Source organism: Ambystoma mexicanum, chromosome 1p (assembly GCF_040938575.1).
Source record: "Ambystoma mexicanum isolate Mex_15411 chromosome 1p, UKY_AmexF1_1, whole genome shotgun sequence".
Classification (NCBI taxonomy): domain Eukaryota; kingdom Metazoa; phylum Chordata; class Amphibia; order Caudata; family Ambystomatidae; genus Ambystoma; species Ambystoma mexicanum.
In genome coordinates, this window is record NC_090921.1 from 90,409,950 (window position 1) to 90,427,751 (window position 17,802).

The 17,802-nt window shown below is 47.1% G+C and overlaps 1 protein-coding gene across 3 annotated transcripts in view; it reads right to left on the bottom strand.

Annotated features, from left to right (window-relative positions):
- The window catches only part of NFAM1 (NFAT activating protein with ITAM motif 1), a 435,839-nt gene that overhangs the window by 178,250 nt on the left and 239,787 nt on the right, over positions 1 to 17,802 (bottom strand). For all 3 annotated transcript variants that reach the window (XM_069643827.1, XM_069643817.1, XM_069643808.1), the window contains one exon: positions 3,705 to 3,791. In XM_069643827.1, coding sequence (XP_069499928.1) covers positions 3,705 to 3,791 — 87 coding nt within the window. The remainder of the gene's footprint in view (positions 1 to 3,704; positions 3,792 to 17,802) is intronic.

Genomic DNA, 17,802 nt, shown 5'->3' on the forward strand with positions numbered 1-17,802 from the left:
GTTGGAGCTTACAACATGGACCATTACCAACAGGCAAAGATCAATGGTCACGTCGATGCAAGATGGAGAAGAAGTTACGAGGACCTGCAGTTGATTCCGAAGGTGTTCAGTACTAGAGGCGAAAAATGGACAGGCATGTGAAGAAGAAGACAATTGTGATGATTCACTCCGAGTCGACACTTGTTCCGGGGTGTGGGACAGGGAGGCCTTCTCATGAGACAGCTACTCAATTTCCAATATTCCCTCTAGGGGTGGTTTAATTCTGGAGGATCTCATGCGGAGGGATGACCAACTGGGTAAAAGTTGGCAGAACACCCCAAACCTATCCCTTTCAAGGGTTGCCACCTTTCCACCAATCCCCGTGCACCCCCTTGATAACACTTCATTTGTTAATGCAACATTATACCATTTATTTCAACTGAGAGGAAGAAGGCGGCTAACAATACATAGTATGACTAACTCCAGTACGGCCATGAAAAAGATCACCCAGAGCATGAAGATTACCAGCAAAGCCAGTTCTGAGATGAGGTGCTCACAAGGAGGCATAAAGAATGGCTCAGAGAAGACACAGGAACGGTATAGACTTTCATCGGGGAGTCGTCCTGAGAAATACATAAAAACTGACAAAGCAGTTAAAAAAAGAGAGCCACAGAACAACACGAATGACAGTCCAGCCCAGTAAGTTCGAAGAAGATGCAAAGGCCGACGGTGGGAGTCTATGGAGTAGATCATGGTCGTGACTGGAGCCTGACAAATGGTGGGGAGACCTCCGGAAGGTGGCCGGAGTGGTCCAGTAACGACGACCACACCTTTGGTGAAGAGACCCGGCAGAAGGTACGCAGAGCGAGAGCAGCAGAAGCCAGAGACACCCGCGCCGCCCAGCATGAAGATGCAAGCACCCAGGAAGAACCAGGACAGAGACCGGAAGCCAACAAGGTAACGGGCACGTCGCGGGGACCGGAAGGGGCTTGGAGGTGTGGAGTGAGGCAAACTGCACAGGGATAAAGATGCAAAGCATCTTCCTTGTGGCAGTACTAAGTGCCAAGTGGGTCTAGTGAGGGTCTGGAACCCGAACCAAGGTGAAATCTATAACGATAAGAAGTATCTTCCTTGTGGCAGTACTTGGGAAGAGAGTCAACCAAGTGGGCCTAATGAGAAGGGAAGAGAACCAATATTCTTGGACCCGAACAGAGGTGAAGCATATGTTGATATGAGTCAACCTCCTCGTGGCAGTACTTGGCAGGGGAGTAAACCAAGAGGGCCTGAAGAAAGAAGAATAGAAACCAGTGTCTGGGACCCAAACCAAGGTAACCGATATCAGCACATAGGTTATCCTCCTCATGGCAGCACTTGGCAGGAGAGTGAACCAAGTGTGCCTGACAAGAAAGGGTGGAGCAAACAGGGTCTGGGATCTGGACAAGTATCCAGGGGAAGGGAGTCATTCCCCAGGACACAATTGGAATTTGTTTGCTACTGACATCCCGGGGAAGGGAGTCATTCCCCCTTGACACAAGTGGATGGTTGTTGTTACTGACAAAGAGGGTAGTCATTCGCCCTGGGCACAATTGGACCTTCGGCGAAACCTTTGTCCAGAGAAAGGGAATCATTCCCCCTGGATCCATCTTGACTAGTACCAGAGAAGCAGGGGCTAGGGAGTCATTCCTCCGTGCCACGTCATTCCCACAGGTATTGATTGGACGCCTGAAGAGGCTTTCTTTTAAAACACTAGAAGAATGGATTCATTCTCCAGGTGAGAGAACATTACTTTTGATTAAGAGCATTTTGTTATAGGGTAAGGGAGGGAGGTAAGGTTTTGATTTAGGACAGTGCTTTCCTTAATTACAGACATTCTGACAGACCCTTTAGCTTTTAGTTTGAGACTGGCAAAACCCTCTTACTCTTAGACTTAGGGATTGCCAAACAACATGACACCTCCTAGCCCAGTTGCCTTCTTCTGCACCCTTACACAATGTAGACGGCACTCATGACACAGACCATCATACCATCCTACAACAGCAGGAGGAAAACCAATTCAATATTGATATCCAGTCATCTGTGGTCGGTGATCATGGACCAGAACAACTGTGGAGGGATAACAGAAGACTGCCATCATTTGGAGCCTGAGGACATGTCAGGACTGGAGGTGTCCTGGTAACCCGCTATCCAGTAGCAATTAATATAGTTGAAGCTATGGTTATAGTCAAGCGTGTCCTGTTTTGTTTTGTAGACGTATCATTGGATGTGAATCAAAGGCAGCGCCCTTCCGGGGCAGTCAGTACCAAAACTACTATGTGTGTGAGAGTCCATGATTAATGTGGTGAGGTCTCCCCTCACCATATAGAGATCGACAAAACCCCTCCCTCTAGCAACAGCTCTCACTTGTCAGTAAATGATTCTTTTCATATGCCATAACCTTACCACATACCCCGCTCTCTGCTGTCTTAACCACTTGACAGAGTTGAATGAAAGCATGGGCTGAGAACTGGAAGAACTTCTGAAAGCGGTCAAGCTACGTAGCCCGCTGCCTCTTCATTGCCTACTACAGAGACATTGTAGAATGCAATGACAAACCCAGTAGAAAATTATTTGAAAAAGTAACTTTCCTCATTGCTTGTTTGCACGTACATTATGCTTGGTCAATCAAAAGTAGCTGGAATGACTCATCCTGATTCAGACCCATTGAGTGTTTGCAGAAAGTTACATTATCCATTTAGACTTGCATTTTCATACGTTTAGTTCCTGATGGCCGATTCCACTATCAGCTGGTTTATGTGCTATACCCCAGAATGTTAAAGTGTTTCGCTATAGGGTGTGCCCTGTCTTCTGATGTTGGTGCATTTACATGTTCCAGTATCAACTTACTTAATGTGTGCTTTGTGTTGCAAGAGGAGGATGGCTCAAGTGATAGTCAGGCTTAAAGAGCTTGGTAAGGTGTGTTTGGACACCGGGTGGCTCATAGAAACCTACTCCCAGGCTACCTTATTTCTCCCCTGTGGCAGGAGACTATATTATTTTGAGTTAGAAGATGGGGTCCACCTCATTCCTCACCTGTGGAAGAGATCATAATATTTTGCGTTAGCTGCTGAGTCAACCTCATTTCTCACCTGTGGTTGCAGACCATTTTATTTTGAATTAGCTGATGCGGTCCACCTTATTTCTCACCTGTCCAGTGTTTACGTCTTTGCAAATGATTTCACTCTGCACCATCTGATAAAGAAGTCTGTAGCACTTGGAGAGTTGATGCATTCTACCAATATTTCCAGTTAGTTCAATACAAATTATCCTAACGTGCCTTTTATGTGACGCAATTTTTAAAAATACAAGCATATGATCCAACCAAACTAAGGGCAGGGATTTAGGAATGAAAACTATTCAAACCATAAATGAGGTCCAGAATATGACTAAGCCCATGAGCGGCACCTTGCTCATTAGCTTCTCTGCAACGCGAGAGGGCCATTCCAGGAACCGATGCCTGTGGTACCCTACTTGGGAAACGTAACTTTCCTAATACAGTGGATCCCCTCTTTTGCTGCGTCCTGCTCTAGGTTCTGAGTCACCCAGTCTGAGACCTCAGTCACATATATCTGGCATGGATTCCCCTTTGCACTCCCGAGCAGTTTGACTTTTCTTCATCTAGTAAGAGGCTCCATTTATCTCCCCACCACTAATGGCCACCATTTCTGGCCTTGCAACCAAACACGTACCTGACCCAGCTGCTTGCTGTCTGGTGACTGGAACTTGGCTTTTTGCTCCAGGGTCTCATAGACATCGGTGGTGTTATGTTCCAGGATCTGGGAAGAAGAGTCAACAGAAGAGAATGAACATCTGGGCTGCTGTGGACTAGGGGTGTAGAGAAGAAGGCACATGGAAGTAAGGGCATAGAGCGATGACCATAGACAAGAGGATTGTGGCAGTAAGATCCCCCAGAACAGCACATGGACAAAATGCCCAAACTGAAGAAGCAAAATTCAAGAGTGTGTCAGCCTTACAAAAATCTTTGCATGTGTTAAGTAGACCTAGCAAACAATTAGATGTCAATGATCTATGCTGTCCAAAGTCTGATTAACACTGTTGGAAAAGATTGAGGCATCGTATAATGTCTTGGAAATATCCTTTTTAAAAATACAAAAAACAAAGAGAAAAGGGGCATGTATTTTCTAAGGAATTAGGTTGAGTTATTGTGAAAAGCTTATATTCTCTATAAGAGCTACATATAGAAAGGCTTTGGCCTGGGCTTCGTCCCGCAAGTCTTTTTGCCCAACAGGTTAAAGGTCAATAATATGCTGTGAACAGCTTTCAGTGTTTGGTGCATGCAGCAATAAGCCAATTGTAATGAATCTCGACTATTCGTCCCTTCTCCCCAGTGGGGAGCAACCCCCTTTGAGGCTAGGGAGGTGATCCGGCTCAGCAAGACCTACCCTAGGGGCCTGGGCAAGTGATACCACACTGGGAGTGATTCCCCTCTCTGGGACAAGGACTCCCATTCCGGTAAGGAACTCCCGGTCTGCAATGCATTGTCTGCCTACATGTGAACTGGAAAGGCTGTTGTGAACCCTGTTGGATTCACCAAATAGTGACATTTCTTCAATCTCTTTGGCTTCAGGTATTGCTGGATCCCGCCTGAATGCCACACTAAAACAAGAACGACACACCCCTTTTGTTTGTGATAACGTACATAAAAAGATGCAGAACCTTGAATGGGGAAGAGAGAATCTTGTGCAGACGGCGAGCTTCTGATGGCGAGACGTCCTGTAGGAACAGAGCCACTCTAGACTGCGGACCCAGCAGCAGCATGGAGAACAAACAAAAAGCTTACAAGACGTTGCAAGGTTGTCATTCTGATCAGCAAGGAGGCCTGGGTCAAGAAGGAGACGGGTATGGTAAAGCATCCATCTCGCCTGTGGGTGCGACTACATGAAGCTGTGGTGGGCCTGGCGCCCATTAACCGACGCAGAGACCAGATGGCAGCGGAGAGACCAAATCCTGAAGCTCTGCACGCGAAGTGAAATAGCTGATGAGACAAGCAGAGAAGGGAAGTGAACGCTCGTAGAAAGGTAACACCTTGGAGAGGGGCAAACAGAGACTTTAATAATCAAGGCTGGGAAGGCCACAAAGATTATGCGAGCCAGATAAACCCAAATAGAGACAAAGCAAGCCTGACAGAGCACCTGAGGACTTCGGGGAGTCCTGGAGACAGGATCAGAGGCAGGGAAAGCCACAAGTGTTATAGGAACCAGATAAACCCGAATAGAGATAAAATAAGCCTATACGAGGGACAGCAGACTTTGGAAAGTCGTAAGAAACAGACCATGCTCTCTTCTTTGCCTTTCACTCCTGATAGACCTGGTTTACTCGCCTGCCAGGCATTATTATTAAAAGTTTTCCTTTGTGTTAAATGTAGGTCCAGAACCTTGGTTTAATGGTTCCCTGCCCCCTTCTCTGACACAGACAGCCCATGTCCCTTCTGGGTCTCTGTCGTGCCTCATTTGACGGTCTCTAGCACATCTGACACCTTTGTTTACTTCTCTCGCTCTCCTTTGGTTCTGCGGAACTTGCGGCAGCTCGGCAGCATTTCGTTCTGGGAAGGCTGCGCATCTCAACATGACCGCGCTTTCCGGTGGTTTCCTGCGTCAGAACTCCCATGTCCCCAGCTCTCGTCGGCCTGCATGCCGCGGACCAGGTAGGGACACCTTGGTTGCTCTTCCTGCATCCCGGACAGCACACTCTCCTTCTCCCCATGCTGGATGTCTTCCCAGCTCGCAGTTCCTCCTCTGAGGGTCTCACAGCTAGATAAGTCCTTCCGCACTCTTTATTCAGAATGGGCGATGACATTTAGATCACTCATTCAGGTTGCAATGGGGATTCAGTATGGCTCTGGACTTCCTCCTCATCTCAGTACTTCTTACTGAAGTCATAGTGAAGTCATCCCTACTCTTTCTCGTCTCAGTGACTGCTGTCTCATCAACTTTACAAACATAAATGAGAGAGTGTAATATGGAGGTGTGTGGCATGGGACAAGGTGGTGTGAAGGAGTTGGGTGGAGGTTTGGAATACTGCATTCTCCTGAGATGTTCTCCCTGATCCCCAGAGGGAGAGCCTCTCCCCATGAGATTCTACTTCTGAACATCAGCCCCAGGGGCACTATCGGGTAGCAGTCTCACCTCCCTGGCCTCATGGAAAGGAGCTCCCCCTTAGGGAGAAGTGACGACATCTCGGGATATGTCACACCTCCAAAAATACCAATGACAAAAAAAAATGGCCATAAAACTCAATATTTTGTACAGATCCAAAAATCAGTCAAATCCATTATGATATTTGCCTGGTAAGTGTATTACCCTTCTGGTACCTGTTATGCTGGTGGATTGCAGAACACAGATGGAACCCAGGGTTCTCTGAGGTACCATGAGTGGCAGTTGGGGCATTCAGGATGGGAGCTATACTAGAAGGATGCCACTTACCTGCTCTCCTATCTACCTTCTGGCCTGCAACCTATAACTGAATAAAGCACACTTCCTTTTGCACCTACCTGTTTGTGTGTGCTTCCTGCATCCTCCCTGTGTACTCCCGATGAATCAGATACTACAAATTTGATGAGTTGGTGAAATTTGGGGCCGTGAGGTATTGAAAGCCAAGATGGAAGGCAATGAAATGATGGTCCAGATGCTGCTCTTTGAGATGGCGCACGAGGCAGGGAGGCATTGTAGCGTTTCTGAAAATAATCCATGTCTGGTAGGATGAGAAAATAATGTCCCTGCTGTTTTGGGACAGCGTGCCCTGAGGAGCATCACAGAGATGGAGATGGATGCCGCCGGAGTTCAAAGCTGTCTTGTCACGGCCTGGGTAAATAGGACCTTGCAAGGCCGAGACACTGTTGTTTCAGCTTGAGTGGTGCACATTGGGACATGTAGTCCCTCTGACATGGGCTGTGCAGGGTCCGGACACTGCACTTGCCCGCCTGTGATGAGGGCACTGCTGGAGCCTGGAGCTGGGACAGAGGAAAATAAATGCTTAAATTACTAGTTTTGTAACAGTGTCTTCCTTTCCCCATGCGTGCCAGACCCATTTGGAAGAAAAAAAGGCTTGTCTCACGGAAAGGACGCACTACGCGTCCTTACATCATGTGAATTGAGCATTGCGTTATGAAAGATTTAGGGGGTGTGAGTGTCACTTGTAGACCCCTAAGCTTTGATAAGATCATGAGAAAGATGTCCTGGTTTGTAGATTTTATGGACAGGCACCCTGATGAATTTAGAAATCCCCAGGCTATAATAAAGGGAGTAGGGGCAACCAGGGACGAACCACCTGCAAAGGGGCCTCATCTAGACGACTCTCAGCCTAGCACCTCCAGCCAGGCCCGCTCGACTTCATTGGCTCTTGACCCCTCTCAAGACATATATAAGGTTGACCCCTCAGGTGGTCAGGACCCCAGTTCCCAGGTTGACCAAGGAGACCAGTATGACCAGCATCAATATTATAATGACGATAATGGAGACATCTACACCATACCATCCCCAGATAACCAGGATCAACCAGTAGCGGATTCATCAATTGATAACCAGCTCCAATATAATGAGCTTCTCCTCAACGCTGCCGAGGAGGCACAGGTCAACAAGGATTTCATGGAGGATATTCTTGGCGACAAGAAATCTGCTACACAATATATACCACTCTTGAAATCCGTCCAAAGGCGCATACAGCCCTCCCTCCTTACACCCAACCTTACCTGGGCCATCAACCCCTGTATAGAAAAGATGTTCAGGCCGGCCCCCACCGACCCTCTGTACATCAGGGGTCAGCTCAACCCAGATTCCTTAGTTGTGACCACAACAAGAAAAAGAGCAGGCGCATCCCTAGCCTCTGCGGAAGCCCCACCTAATAGAGAGCAAACCATTCTACAGCTTTGGCAGAAAGGTGGCTTCCTCGGCTGCCTGCCAAATTACGACAGCCAACACCACCACCCTCGTGCCTAGTTATAACTGCCACAATAGGGACGAGCTGGAAAAACAAATTGAACCTGTTGCAGAGCCTCTAAAATCACAGCTCCTAAAGACATTAGCAGAGGGCAAGCAAGTGTCCAACTTCATCTTAAAAAACAACTTGGATGCTGCAGACAATGCAGGTCGCATTATAGCCGAGGGCACGTTGAGAAAACGTCACGCCTGGCTAAGGCAGTCTGGGTTTAAGTTGGAAATGTAGGCCATGTTTTTAAATATGGCCATTGAGCCCAATGCCCTTATCATTAAGGCAGTGGAGGACGCTCTCAAGAGGGCCGAAGAAGACTATTATACCCTTAAGTCTCTCGGGCAGCTTTCCAACAAGCCCTTTGTCCAAAGAGGGGCCTTTAATACCAGAAGGTTATTCCGTGGGCAGGGCCCACAGTGATCCTCCGGTTACAACCAGGGTAGCCAGTCACTTTCATGGGGCACCTCTCAGGGACAGTCCTCCTCCAGCTTTCAAAGCACGTCACATGTACACAGGTGTGTTATAAAGGACTGATCATATCGTTCCAGAAGTAGAGGAAGATCCTCCTCCAGGGGTACTACCCCACCCAAACAGTGATGCCACGCTCAAAGTCCCCTTCCATGCTACTCCAATAGGAAGTTGGATCTCACAATTCACCCACGCATGGGAGGGGATCACCTCAGCCACCGTAGCCGGTGGTTATTGTATAGTACTTCTACAAAGACCATCCAGCCACGCACCAAGACACAGAAAGATGACAGCAGAGGACAAGCACATTTTGGTAGAGGAAGTCAAAACACTGCTGGAAAAGGATGCCATAGAAATCGTTCTGGCAAACCAGGTGAACAATGTTATCTATTCAACGTACTTCCTTGTCCCAAAGAAAGACTTAATAATGCGCTCAGTACTAGTCAGGCGCCCAGCAAACACGTATGTCAAACCACAAAAGTTTCACATGACTAAACAGCAACATTGGATATGAAAGATGCATACTTTCATATTTCAATGTTCCCAGCGCATGGAAAATATCTGTGCTTCAAAATAGCAGGAGCACACTATCAATTCAAGGTGCTCCCCTTCGGCATAGCCTCGGCTCCAAGGGTATTCACCAAGGTACTAGTGGTGGTAGCGGTGCACCTACGTACAGAATCAATCCCAGTGTACCCTGATCTAGACGACTGGCTGACAACATGGGAGTCCCCTCAAATTTGCAAAGTGAACACCCAAAGAAAAATCAACCTTCTGTTGCAATTGGGATTATCCATCAACGAGAAAAAATCAAGTCTCGTTCCCAGTCAAACAAAACAATTCCTTGGAGCAATCATAAGAGCAAACGAGGGGCTACTCTCCCCCTCAAATGAGAGCATTCAGAGCATGCTGTTGCAAATACCTCACTATCTAGCCGGTCGCCAAATAAGCATACGCAAGGAAATGCGCCTGCTTGGGATGATAACCTCAGGCCTTTACCTAGTTGCACAAGCGCGGCTGCGCATGCTCCCAATGCAGAAGTAGTTAGCAAAACAATGGTCTCAGGCAAGCGGCCAGTGGGATGATCTAGTGGTTGTTTTGCTAACCCTAGTACAGGCTCTTCGCTGGTGGTCCAAGGACAACTTGTTAAAAGTAAATAGCCTTCACAATCCACCAGTGTAAACGATACTAACTACAGATGCCTCACTCTCCGGATGGGGAGCCCATTACCTTCACCGCACAGCTCATGGCCAGTGGACACACACCACAGCCCATAACCACATGAACCTTCTAGAACTTCTGGCAGTTCTCAAGGCCCTGCAAGCTTTTCAGCAGCATCTAGTAGGTCAGACAGTGCAAGTCCTCACAGAAAGACCCACTCCCATGTTTTACCTAAACAAGCAAGGAGTTGCACACTCTCCAAGTCTGTCCAGGGTATCCCCTGGACCCACTGGTATCCCGTGGTCCCAGAAATCTGGAAGTGGGCACTCACCTGGAACATGTTCCTAGTCTCTCAGCACGTTCTAGGGGAACTCAGTGCTCTAGAAGACACTCTGAGCAGAAATCCTCTACCCGAGGAGCACGAGTGGCAACTAAACAGAGATATTCTAGACGACATCTTCTCCCTGTTGGGTTATCCTTCCTTAGACTTGTTTGCCACAAGCCAAATCACACAATGCCCAGACTTCGCATCCAAGTTTCCCCAACCATAGTCCAAGGGGAACACCCTGTGGATGAGCTGGTATGGGAAATTTGCTTACGCTCCCCCCCCCCCCCGACACCACTTTTCAGCAAGATAGTACACAAGATGCACCAGGAACAAGCCACGCTAACCCTGACAGCTCCAATGTGGGCAAGACAACCATGCATTCCCTACCTGCTCAAACTGGCGATGTGCAAACCAATCAAAATTCCGTGCCCCTCCAACATGCTGTCCCAACACGAAGGACCAGCCGGTCTTTGACGCATTATGAAAGGAGCATTTCCCCTGTGGCCTCCTTTCATTTTACTTACGGTAAATTTGATTGCATGTTTGGCGTGTTTGCTATAGATTAGCTTTTATCTATTACATAACGTTGCTGCTAGCTCTTTCATTAAAACACCGATTTTAAATTGTTTAGACAATTACATTGTGTTGATCGTTACCTGCACATTAGATTTGGAGTCCACTGTTAGCAAAAAGTAAAATCGAGAGAACCAGAACCTTACTTTGCTTCTTCTGATTTAGGAGCTACATACTCTGGCATTTTTGTAGTCCTGACTACTTTTTCACATACCAGGCGTGAGAGCACCGGCGTGAAAGAGACCAGCTGGTCTTTGCCGGTCCTTGTCGGACACGTCAGTCTAACAAGGGAAAAGCTAATGAAGACATTTGTATCCAGCAAAGGGCTCCCATTTTTAATTTTAAGAGCTTCAAATTATTTTCGTTTAAACTCAAACCGTCCTCCTGTAAAGGGGATATCTTCCCAGCTACAACAATTAAGGCATGTTCGGAACTATTGATTAGTTCCATCACAAAAATAGTCAATGCCTCTTTCAAAGAAGGACAAGTCCCAATAAGATTGAAGGGAGCTTGCATTACACCCTTGCTAAAGAAACAAGGGCAGGACTCTAATACCGCTGCGAATTACAGGCCGATAACCAACTCCCCATTCCTGCTTAAAATATTGAATAGAGTGGCATATGAACAAATATCGAGCCACATGAAAAACAATCCTATTCTTAATGGTGGGAAGTCTGGTTTTAGACCCTGCTTTAGCACAGAATCAGTATTGTTGGATCTTAAGTCTAACATGATGACCAATATTAATGAAGGTAAAACTATGCCGCTGATGGCCTTGGACCTGTCGGCCGCATTTCATTTGGTTGACCACCCGCTGCTACTAAGTAGATTACAAGAAGTTGCCCATTTTGGTGACCCAGCTGTGGATTGGATGCAGTCCTTTTTAGGAAATAGTACAATGAGGGTATGCAATAGCCAAGCAGAGGTGCAACCAGGTCTGCTTAGATTTGGATTGCCAAAGGGTGTGTCTTTGTCACCACATATTTGTACCTATTCCAGCTACTGGGGCAAGAAAAGATATGTTTTTCAAACTACGACACACAATGTCTTATCCCACTGTCAGGCAACTATGAGGAAGATTCTAAAGTGGTGAAAGAAACGTATGACCTCATTCAAGATTGGATGGATATGAGTGGTCTGGCCCTGAACCACAAAAAAACTGAACTGATGATTGTAGGCTCTAGGCCCAGACTAAATAAGCTTCACAGAGAATTTAAAACATTTTGAATTGCAGACCATGATATTCCGAGAAAAGATAAGATAATACGCTGGGAGTTTTATTCGACCAGACTTAAGGTATGGCAGCGCAGGTGAACAGTCTAGTTGCGTCTTCAGTGTATTATATTAGATCACTCTCTCATATTTGCCCATTTCTTTCCCAAAACGTATTATTTCCTCCATAATTGACTATTGTAGCAGCCTCCTGGTAGGCACTGGTAAAGGGGAACTAGCCAAACTACTAGTAGTTCAAAATAGCACCATCAGAGCTATTATGGGGATGCGGAAATGTGAGCATGTGTCGAAGGTGTGGAGGAGTCTTCATTGGCTTCCCATAGAGGCCAGGATATAATTTAGGTTATTGACTATCACTTACAAATCTTGTCAGGGCTATTTCCAGAATACATAGCTTGCAGACTTAAAAACAAAGTAGAAACAAGAACCTTGCGTTCTAATAGTCAAAACCTTCTCCAAATACCCAAAGCTAAACTAGTGTTGGTAAAAAAGAGTGCCTTTACCCGCTTTGTGGAATTCCTTGCCTCTTGAATTTAGGAGTTGCTCGTCATTAGACAGTTTTAAGAAACAACTCAAAACACATCTTTTTAGATAATCTGTGTTTGGGTTCTCCTTCACGGGTCGTCCGATCCCTCTAGCTCAGATTGTACTTTTCTTCGGCTATCGTATGCCTCCGGCCCACTTTGGTCGTGCCTTATCTTGGTGGAAAGTTCCTGTTATCAAAGCTTTCATGGAGGCAGCAAAGAGACTATACCCTCCCATTTCTAACCCTCTACCACATTGGGACCTTACTGTTGTGCTCTCAAAGCTCATGGGTCCGCCCTTTTAGCCTATGCACAAGGCCAGCCTAAAACACTTAACCACAAAACCGCCTTTCTGGTAGCCATCACCTCGATAAGATGGGTTAGGGAGCTACAGGCATTATCTGCACAGGACCCATTCTTTGTAATCCATAAGGACAAGGTGGTCCCTGGGGGCGTGGCTGGCAGCCATGCAGTGAAGTAGCAACATTGGCGAGCTTCTGCCAGATCCTAGTCCATCAGTCTTCCCAAAAACGCTGCCTGTGGACCCCCCAACCTGGACTGGAGGTCGGAACACCTGTGGAGCACTGCTAGGGCACAGCCCACGCCCTTGGGTTCTTGTCGAGGGACGCATGGCTTGCAAGAGACTGCCGGTTCGTGCGGGCAAGATGGCGACTGCCATCTGATACAACGGTTGGTGAGCCCATCTGGGGGCTTTGGTGGGCGGTGAGGACCTTGGGCTCCTCGCCAGAGTAAGGTGAGGGCCATTTCACGTGGCCCTGGGGGAGGTGCTGCAGGGAGCTGTGCTCTGCTGTGCTGTTCCCTGTGGCAGAGCCCCGGCGGCCTGCGAGGTGTGAGCGCTCTTTGTGAGGCAGGGCAGAGGGAGTGTTCACTTCCTCCCGGTCCCCAGGAACCCTCTGCCTGCTGCGGTCCCTGCGGTGCAGGAGCGCAGTCAGTGCCCCGTGGGGAAAAGTGATCCCTTTCTGCAAAGGCGATAGCCCTTTTGGGCTTGGAGGGAGATTAAGCCTGCGGCTGCTGGAGAACAAAAGCAGCGTACCTGGGCCAAGAGGAGTGAGCAGTGTTAGGACAGTTTTTCTGAAGTCCAACTAAGGTCTTCAGCAACACCATTCAACTGAGGCAGTACAAGACTCCACACTTAGTACAAGGCTGTACCACCTGAGTATGGGGTAGCATAGATAGAGCAGCCAGGCTTTTCTAGGAGGGAGAGAGGGCTGTAGGAAAGTACAAAGAACCTGTAGTACACCAATGACTCAATAGAAACACTGACAAACAGAATTATTATAAAAAATTACGGGTTATTTTAAATCCAATGAGGCCAAGTTAAGTCTTGGGGTAAGTACTGGTCATAGAGTCATAAACACATTTATAAATACACACCTCTATGCTTGAAGGTACCCGGACTAAAGCATAAGACCTTATTGAGAACACCTAACAATAGTTCTAGGGAAGTCAAACCAATAGTTAATTTCCGATTACTTTCAGTAATACAAGGGTAGTAGACCCTAGCAGTTGTACCGTGACACCCAGCAAGAAATCACTTTGTAAACAAACTGGACAATATACTTTTCTGAATAGTGGACCACCTATTACAGGAAGAGTAAAACCCTATACATCTGATTCAGTTAACACAGTTATTCTAGGGGAGTAAAACGCTTTGGGGTAATATACATTTACAGTTGCTTTTCAGATCAGTGCAGCACAGAATGAGTTAAGCAATAACTCTTTAACTTGTTTTAGGATGGCACTCAGCTAACACAAGGTAAGTAAAACCTATACACTTTTGAAAAGGAGATATAAGCAACTTAGAGGTAAGTATAAACTAAGCAGACTTATTCTGGACAGGCTAACAGCAAGTCAGGGGAAACAAGACCCAACTGGGGACACTCATGCATTTATATCCTAACAGGAATAGTACAGTGGAACCAACAACATTCATTTTGGGAAGAGGGAGACCCAATTCACTGGTGAGTAAATTAACCTACTATCTACTTTCTTTTAGAATGGCGAGACAGTTTCTAAGGAAAGTAAGACTTTGAGTACACTTATTCAGAATGGCACACAGCTGTTCCAGGTAGGTAAAACCTAGATATACTTTTCAGAATGGTAGAACATAGGTAAGTAATAACGTTACATATACCTTTACTAGAGACAGAACACTTTCAAGGTAAGTAAGACATTTTTTAGCTGTTCACTCTCAGAGTTACAGTTAACAACTAAAACTTTTACAAGTAAGTACACTTTTCAACACTTGTTTTACTCTTCAAGGCAGACCCCTTAAAGTATCCAGCCCTTCCCAATTCTTTGACATGAGTTCTCTCAGAAGCTGAAGCGGGACTCTAGTGGTCTAGGAGCCAGCTGTAGGCAGGGTGAGATAGGGCTGAGTTGCAGGCAAAGTCAGAGTTCCTGAGGAAGATTGTTCAAACATGTAAGTATTCCACTTTCAAAGTTAGTTTAGGGTCGAGGGACTTCTGAGAAGACACTGTAGGAGGATTCCAGCAGTGGGCCTGGATGAACTGGACGAGAGCGCTCCCAATTTCAAGAAACACCGGAAAGCTACACGGGAATCACAAGAGACTCAAGGTAAGTAATACCCAAGCCAACACAGTACAGAAGAAGAGTTTGCAGCAGGAGGACTTTATCCATAGGATTCCCACCAAAGATAGAAATCACACAAAGGACTTTCCTGCCCTGGATGTCAGGGGAAGGAAGAAGAAAGGGCAAGGAACACTAAAATAGCAAAAAAGAAGACAGCGCCATTTTGGTAAAAGGAGCACCCATAGGTGCCTTTACCAGGGCTGATGAAACAGCCAGCAGTGATGGTGCACCTAATTAATAAAAGGTGTCACTGCATCCAGCCATGAAAGGTAGGTTTGTCCTTGTAACATACATGTTACATTTAGAATGAGAAAGGGGATACCCAGTATCTCCCCAGCACTCCACATAAGGTGGGGGTGCTGGTCTCATCTAATAAAATGTAAAAGGGATCCAAAGATCCTTTCCACCCTTGAGAACTGTAGTTCTCACAAGGTTAGCCAGAGAAAGTTAAAGGGGAGCCCCAAGGGTAACCCTGCAACAATAAAAAGGTACATAGCAAAAGTTGTTAAAGAGGATAACATTAAAAAGACACTATGGAGAGTCTTAAAAATGACACCCATAAAAAGAGTATAAGATTCTGTGAGTGTGGAAAAAGGTTTGCACTCATTGAGGTATAGGGACAAATATTCCACCAGTAAAGCAAACATTTCTGGGGTTGCCACAGGTCAGGAATATTTATCATTGCTATGTAAATCTTACCTAACAGGCAGGAAAAGGAGTGTGTTGCTGGAAAGGCATTGGGGCTCCACTGGCACACATATCCTACCTACCCTGTCTACGCTCCCCGTCATAGAGCACTGGATGTTTTTCTGTTTCCTCCCGTGCTGACTGCAGTGAGGGCAACCTGTGCACTCTATCAATACAGCACTTGCAAGGAACACTGGGACCATATCACAGCTAGTGGAGCGCATGTAAGCTGAGTACTATTAACTGGAAGGTACTCTGTCTGGTGGGGGTGCTATTCGCTTTGGATGCTAGGTCTTGGCTGGAAGCTGTGATTGGCTGGCAGACGATGAGAAGCCTGGCAGCGGTCCCCACCCCCTCTGTGTGCTTCAGCGTGGAGCATAATGAACTGCCCCATAGACCCCCAGCTTGAGCGCCTTTGGGTACCTGGTAAACCCCGATAAATAGGGATTTGTTTGGTTAATATTTCGGTGCCAATGCTGGGGAAACACAATAATGGCACTCCAAGCAAACCAAGATGGAAGCCCACGCAGGCAGAAATGCAGACAGAGATGAACCTTTGCCCAGCGAACACTCTGCTCCTGTGGTTTCTCCATCTGTGGAACCACAGGGGGATTCTAGAGTTCTGGCTGCTATTGCTGCATTTCAGACAGCCTTAGAGCACAAGATTGACTCTGTGATAGTGGACGTTGGCTTACTGAGGCAGGATGTGTGCAAGCTGGTGGACAGGGTGGATGAAACAGAGATGCAGGTGCGGGTGAACACAGCGAGCGTGACCAATGTGCAGTCGGAAGTCTGGGAACTGTCGGATAGGGTTCAGACGCTTTAGCAACTGGCAGAAGACCAGGAGGGTAGAGCGCAGAGGAACAACATCTGTATAGTGGGCTTGCCAGAGGACGTGGAAGGTAATGACTCCACGGGGTATACTGAGACTCTGCTGCTGCAGGAGGAGGGCCCTGGCACACTCTCCCAGGGATTTGCAGTGGAACAGGCTCACAGATTCCTCGCCAAAAGACCTCCCCCAGGGGCACCTCTGAGGACCATGATAGCATGCATCCTGAATTACAAGGAACATGGAAGAATACCTAGCTTGTGGCTGGGATGGAGGCACCATTGAGAGGGCTCTGGCGAAACTCTGCATTTTCCCGGACTACACCCTGTTGGTGCAAAGCAAAAGAGCTCTGTTCAACACTTCTAAAGAGTGCCTGTGAAAGGCAAATCTTCAATATACGTTGATATATCCAGCTAAACTGAAGGTGCTGCACTATGGCAGGCCGCTTTTATTTGAGGATACGACTGAGGTGAATCCCTGGATGGAGGCAAATGGGATTGCACAGCTCCCGAAAAGGAGCGGAGATGAACGGTGAACTCCATCAGCCGGCACACACAACTGTGAATGGTGGCAAGCGATGGCGGAAGATACATGCGATGCAGGAGACTGAGGTTCTGGCATTGTACAGTCCGCCGGCCTCTCTTGGCTGTCTGAACACGGCTACAACTGGCACACCCCCTGGTTTGTTGACTTTTTAGCACCGGTGTAGGGGTGCCTGCTGCTGCTCGCTGCCTGGGTGGGGTTAGGGTGTAAGGCGTGCGGGGAAAGTGGCTGAGCCTGAATATGTGGTTAGCTATTGGGCTATTGTGTGGTTTGCGTGTATGTGGTTAGCTATTGGGCTATTATGTGGTTTGCGTGAATGTTTTTTTGTTTTATTTTTTGTAGGGGTGCTCGCAATATTTTTGTTTTTGGGAGGGTTTACTTTACATAGTTTGCCCTTGCCGGTTCCGGAGCCACGCAGGGGCCCCCCTGCCAGCTGTTGATGCGTGCTGGTGGCGCCTCCTGTTTTAACTGTACTCTGGACTTGTTTGTATGCTGGTCGGCCTTCTTGTGAGAGCCATGTCATGGGACTACTTCATATACTGTTCATGATCCATGGTTAATCTAGTGCGGGTGGTCACATGGAATGTGTGTGGCCTCAATAGTTTTGTGAAACACAATAGAGTGTTTAACTATTCCCATAAAAGCAAAATTGAGGTGGCAATGTTGCAGGAGACGCACCTCACTGCGGAGCGACACAAGTTGGTGGTTAAGAAATGGGGAGGGTTGGCCTTTGGCTCTACTTATTTGCTGTTTACCAGGATGTCGGTGCTAATATGGATAGCACCGATGGCGTCCTTTAAAGGGATAGATACTAAGAGTGATAATGAGGGACAGATGGTGCTCGTCCATGGTTATTTAAAAACAGGGAAATATGTATAGTC